Source organism: Puccinia triticina, chromosome 16A (genome assembly GCF_026914185.1).
Source record: "Puccinia triticina chromosome 16A, complete sequence".
NCBI lineage: Eukaryota > Fungi > Basidiomycota > Pucciniomycetes > Pucciniales > Pucciniaceae > Puccinia > Puccinia triticina.
In genome coordinates this window covers 4,028,724-4,034,726 of record NC_070573.1, presented here as the reverse complement: position 1 = coordinate 4,034,726, position 6,003 = coordinate 4,028,724, and the positions used below count along the sequence as shown (strand labels likewise).

The 6,003-nt window shown below is 43.7% G+C and overlaps 2 protein-coding genes across 2 annotated transcripts; one reads left to right on the top strand and one right to left on the bottom strand.

Annotated features, from left to right (window-relative positions):
- Positions 1-642: 642 nt before the first annotated feature.
- On the bottom strand, positions 643-2,047 carry PtA15_16A377 (uncharacterized protein; the record flags this gene model as incomplete). Its single annotated transcript, XM_053164060.1, has 3 exons — positions 643-699; positions 784-1,187; positions 1,306-2,047. 3 exons carry the CDS (start codon positions 2,045-2,047, stop codon positions 643-645), a joined length of 1,203 nt encoding a protein of 400 aa, XP_053028024.1.
- Positions 2,048-4,991: 2,944 nt separating this feature from the next.
- On the top strand, positions 4,992-5,388 carry PtA15_16A376 (uncharacterized protein; the record flags this gene model as incomplete). The annotated part of the gene is made up of 2 exons (XM_053164059.1): positions 4,992-5,303; positions 5,377-5,388. 2 exons carry the CDS (start codon positions 4,992-4,994, stop codon positions 5,386-5,388), a joined length of 324 nt encoding a protein of 107 aa, XP_053028023.1.
- Positions 5,389-6,003: the final 615 nt, after the last annotated feature.

Sequence of the window (6,003 nt, the reverse complement as noted above, 5' to 3'; positions counted from 1 at the left end):
ACCATTTTAGAAAGGTTGCTCTAATTTGAGTGTTTGGGTGTACATATTTTTTTCACCTTAGAATTTTATGATTTTATGGGGTTATGATTTTATGAAAGTCAACTTTGAACACCCTAATTAATATGTACACCACTGTCAACTTCATCTGACAGACAAAAACATGATAGAAGAGAGCATCAACCAATCACAAATGGAATCGACTCATTTTTGAGAAGATACTGATAATACTGATACAAGTAGATTGAATCCATTTTTCCCCGAGGTCCAAAAACTTGTTGTGTTTATAAAATTTTGGAGTATGACAGTCAGGCCCAGGGCAAGAAAAAGGAAATTGGTTATGATTATGTTTTTTTGTTGATTCCTTTCATGAGGGGTGATAAGGTGATAGATGATACACACAGATTAAGTATATGTATGTATGTAAAAAATCAGGTGATCAGGGTGAGTATCAAGTGTGAGTCTGAGCGCTTTTTACATCCACACTTCTCAAGTAAACCCAGCCGTTGTGATAGATCACCAGAAAAAAAAGGTGAAAAAAGACACACACAGAAGAGAAGAGAGAAACTGTACAAGAGTGAGAATGGATATTTTTTTGCCGAAGTTGGTTTTTGTGGTTTGGTTGTTCACCGTTTGGTGTACGGTTTAAGCTAATGTGCCGACGAGCATCTCCTCGCTCCTTACGGCTCTAGCCCATCGAACCTGAATGAAGCGCGCAAGAAAGAAGAAAAGGATGAGAGGGATGAAGTTTGCGAAGAGAAAGGAGAAAGGAGGAAGCGAACTGACCGCTCTCCAATAATTTACAAGGCCACCTAGAAGTAAAAACCAGCCGACAGCGATGAGGATGTATCCGAGCCATTCATTAGCAGCGCCAGATACATTGCCATGGTTATTAGGGATGCCGTCGTAGGGCATGTTCTGGGAGCCTTTAGATCCCCTGTCGGTTGAGCCGTCCCAGTCACTGGTAGACGACGGTCCGAAGAGGCCCCAGGGATCTGTTGTTGTCGGCGGGATCGAGGAGGAATTGTAGGATGAGGAGTGGGATGAGTTTCCAGCGCCCGTCCCACCAGTTCCTTCTATCGCTCGTGTCCTCGTGTATAATCCGTATTGAATTAGCGTAATCCCTAGACCGGCTCGTGAGCCATTCTTGGCCGCATGTGAGGTATGTAACAGGTAGGTTAGAAGGAAACCTGCAAAAGGGAGATATGTGGATCAGGTGAGAAGTCCAGCGGAATGCTCCTTTTTTGATTAAGGATACCAATAGGAGAAATTAGAGCAAGAGGGGCAGAAGGGATGAAGATAACGCACCGATAAATTGGAAGCTCATAGAGACCAGCAAGTTCCAAGCGAAGCCGAATAAGTTACCGACAGGAAGTCCATCGACGAGCACATCATCCGGGCCTAGTAGGCCGTAAGGGCCAGAGTTGACGCCAGGGAGAGTGACGGTAGTTTCCCAATATGGAGGTGCAGAATCGAGGGCGGCAGAGTCGTAGGTAGGGAGGACTTCCTCTTTGTCGGTGGGATGGCCATCGTCGTTTCCGCCGACGAACTCCATCTGGCCTGTGGTTGGATTGAGTCGGGTTCCCGGGCCATCAGGCTTGGCGCTGAGGTTCGCAAACACCCCGTCGTTCTGTACCCCGCCGCCCATCCCGGCCAGCTTGACCAGTGAAGGCGGGCCGAGTGAGGGGGTTGGAGAGCCGGCAGTCGGATGGAAGCGGGGCAGCGAGCCGTCGGGCTCGAAGTCGTACGTCCGGCTCGGTGGGACCTGGGGCTTGTCCGTAAGGACTACCTTCGAGCTGCTGCTTGCCGAAGCCTGGTGGGATACTAGTCCGCGCCGTTCGTCCTCATCCTCCTCGTCATCCTCATCAGTGGTACGACTCTCATGGGCATCATCCGCTGGTTCGTTGAAGGCTGCATCCAGTTCATCGTCTTGGTCAAAGTAGTTCGGTCCGTCTGCGTCCGCCTGCTGATTGGGGAGGCGAGAGTATGACTGCTGGGAGCTTGGGTGGCCTGGTCGGAGTGCTGAGAGTGGGCTGCTGATGTTGACCATTATCGTGGAGTGAGTGTGTCTGGTCTGGGGAAGATCTTCGTCGTCGGTAGAAGCCCAGGAGGTTTCTATGATGTGGTTGTTATGCTTGGTAACTGTTTTTTGGTTGAGATTGCCTGGACGTCTCTCTTGCTACAGAAACCCTCGGACCCGGTATAGTACTTCTCTGCAGCAGGTGGCGGTATCACAGGAGACATACCGAAGTCATGTTCTCCGTTTTCTGTGAAGCTTTTACCGTTCTGTATTTTACATAATGCGGCTCCTCTGTAACACGTACGGTGCGATGTTGCACAGAAGACGAGTGATCAGACACATGTCTCAACTTTCAACTGATCCTCAAACTTCCCTCCTTTAATCAAAACACGGTACACGACGGGTACAGTTGGACGATGGCTCAACGTCCGGCTGGTTCGGCTGGAGCCTTTCTGGCCCTTCCCGACGTCGGGACAAAAACAAGTCAGGCTGCCCAGTTGTCGGCCTCCTTGTAATTTACCCTGATGTCAACACAAGCAGGTAGACAAAACTTAACTATGTAAGTCCAAAAAGGTGGGCCTCCACCGGAGGGACTTATGGCGTATCTCTTACTAAGAAAACTAAAGGTAATTTATTTCTTGGTTAGCAAAAATAAATGCAGAGTCTTGGTTATCCAGTTCCCAAGAGTTGAAAAATCAGCTTCCAAAGTTAGTTGACATTAACATAAGCATTGACCAGGAGGTCCTGCAAAAATGGGAAGACCACATTTTTTGTGGATATGTTTTTTGGGAGTTGTGTTTCCAATTTCCGGCGCATCAGGTTTGTATGATATTTTCCCAATTGATCTCCACATATTTCAAAGGATGAAAAACTATTTAATAATTTTTGACATGGTACCCCAAGGGCATCAAAGTCTAACTGCATTAAGAAAGTCCCCATCCCAACTTCTGTTGAAGCTTTTATGTAGCGTCATTGCACCTCAGGAGCTGAAGCTGAGAGGTTCCCACCATTGAGTCAAGGCTCCCACTACAAAAAACATTAGAAGTTTCATTTTGGCCCCTAAAAAGGGTACCAAATCTTCAAAACTTTGAAATAGTTAACAACAAAAGTCACTTTCAAGTTTCCAGAAGTCCTGCACCTCAGAAACTGAATTACATTGAGACCACAATTGAGGTCAAAATTTGACCTGAACAAAATATGATAAGTTTTTTGTTGATGACACAATGACACCAAATTTCACATCTTTGAGAAATTCCTCAAAATATGTGCTAGGGAATTTGTGAGCAGTATCAATTGATTTTGAGAGTGTGGCACTGTTGGGTCAAACTTCTCAAAGTTCCTCTGAATGTTTTTTTTTTTTTTTGATTTAACACAATTTGCCCCAGTTCTAAGAAATTATCCATGAAGCTTGCTGTTTGATTTTTTCTTTTTTTGCAGTATTGGCATTGCACATCAGGCATTTATGGTGTTCAAAGTTGGTTTGCATAATTTTATGCATGCATAAATCATAAAATCATAAAATCTTTTTTGCAGAGGATATGACTGTCTGATTATGTAATACAAAATTTCCTCACCAAAATATTTTTATGATTTTATGATTTATGCATGCATAAAATTATGCAAACCAACTTTGAACACCATAATTGATGTTGGTATTGCTCTTGTGATCAGTGGGAGTTTTGAATCAATGACAGCTACCCACTCTTAATGACATTAATTTCTGATCATCATGTAACTGCTAGAAATTTGAAAAGATTAATGTGTGTGTGTTTTGAATTTCTCAAAGCGGTGAAAATTTGGTGTTTGGGGCATCAAAATAATCTGTCATGTTTTTCTTAGCACAAATTTTGACTCTAACCTCAATAACCGGGAGTTGGTGATGGTTTGCTTGGCAGGGGATGTCTTGGGTGTGTGTTTCAGTTTTTGCCATTATCCATATGGGGAGAGATGTTACTCACATGTCAATTTTGGGTTTGTAGTTTGGTGGCCATCAAAGGAACGGCGTGTCATCATGGCATGTCGATGTCATGATTTCGAACCTCTGTTTCCACAAGTTTCCTGAGTGAGATCAAACCTGATCAAACGTCGCACATTTATAATGACACATTTGTACATCAAAATAACCACCTGCTCAAGGCACAACCTTCCGATCTGAGCCTTTCCATGAGTCTCCAAACCAGTTAGCTGAAACTGGTGGAACCTTCAGGTCCTGATATTTATGCCTGTGCAGTGTGCTGGTTCCCGACCCACACGCGTACTAGAATGCTCGATTCATCAGTCTAGATCTTGAAGTCAACACCAGCCCAGGCCCGCGAATCAAAGAATCCATCTCCTCCTGTATAGCATTTTGACTGATTTCCACCGGCCTTGTACGAATCTTCAATTCCAAATGAGTTTTATCTCATGGCTCATAGTCCTAACTACATTCATCCTGCAACTGGCGTTGAGCGTTCCCATGGAAGCCAATTTAGGTATTCTTCACAAGAACTCACCAGGAGCTGGTAATTAACCACTTTTTATCTGCTCCCCTGATGATGCAATTCTCTGTGGATTGATCAATGTAGGTGACATTACATTTCACATATGTATTTATTCTGCAGACCAAAGCCCAACAATTTTAGCACGATTTCCCAACGCCGTCCTTCGTATAGAAAATGATCATGAGGGCTCTCCAACCACGTTCCATACGTTGGACTCAGGGGGTACGATTACCGAGATGCATTATTCATGAGTTAATGCTGCCTGCTTGACATTACACCCACACAATTACATTTGGCAGTCAAAAATCCGGAGCTTTTGCCAAGTTCTTCCAGCAGTATCACGCGGGTAGAAAAAGAACAAGAGCATCCTTTAGAGCTCATCGAGCGATTATGGTCCTCTGAGAGTCAGATTAGTAAGTTCTAATTCGTAGCCCTGCCTGGAAAATTAGCTAAAAATGCATCTCTCCCCAACATGTGAAGATCCAAGGAGCAAAATGGTCTTCGATTGTCAGGACATCGAGGAGAACATAAGTGAGGCTCGGAAAAATGAACCCATTGCAACGGAGGAAAATTTACTTAACTCTCTTGAAGAACAACTGCGGAGGATTCAAAGCCTCTTACTCAACCAAAAGTACATTCACAACGAAGAGCAATTTCCGCTGAGCCTTCTGGCCAAACTCTTCGGCAAACCGGAAAATGAAATTCGTGAGATGCCTCGGACGCAGTTTTCTGAAGAATGTGGTAGAGATATTTTGAGAGTCCTCAAAGGCATCCTATTGGGATGTGGTACCAGCTATCGCCCAAACGTGAATTTATGTCGCAAATCGGGTTTCTTAGCTATTCGATTGCTTCTGGATTATGAATTCGCCTCACGCGAAGAATTCATTTTAACATTTCAGCATGCAAACTTGGCTTACCGCTTTTCAATTCCTGATTTGATGAATTATACTACAAAGACACTACCGCAAACACATCAGCTTATCCGGAAAATTCAGCCACATCCTCCCACAACCTCACACGCCAGCGAAGCAGCATGCGAACGTAAAAAAAAAAGTAGGTTTTTGTCCAAAGACTTGAAAGTTTTCAGGTGTCAGAAGATTTTACTCTCCCAAAACTGAATCCATCATGTACATTTTCAAAATTATTGCTTGCAGTTCTTCACACGGTTAAAAAAAACCTTGAAGTGGCAAGGGTAAAAGGCCAATACATTGTGAAGCGCTTGAAAATTGTACAACTGCGTGGAGAAACAATCAAAAAGAAGTCAGCTATGGAAAAAAGCAATCTCAAGCGGGATCAGTGGCAAGAATCCAATTTATCACTTGCAACAAAAAAACTCAAAGATCTACATCTAAACTAGCCCAGTTTTTCCCCTACCATCATAACCAAGCAGAAACCACTCATTGTTCCAGTCTTTCATTGACACAATTACACAACTGAAGAGTTAATAAATGACTGGTAACTCCTGATCCATCTCAACATGTTGAATAACAGAAACTTTATAGTTAA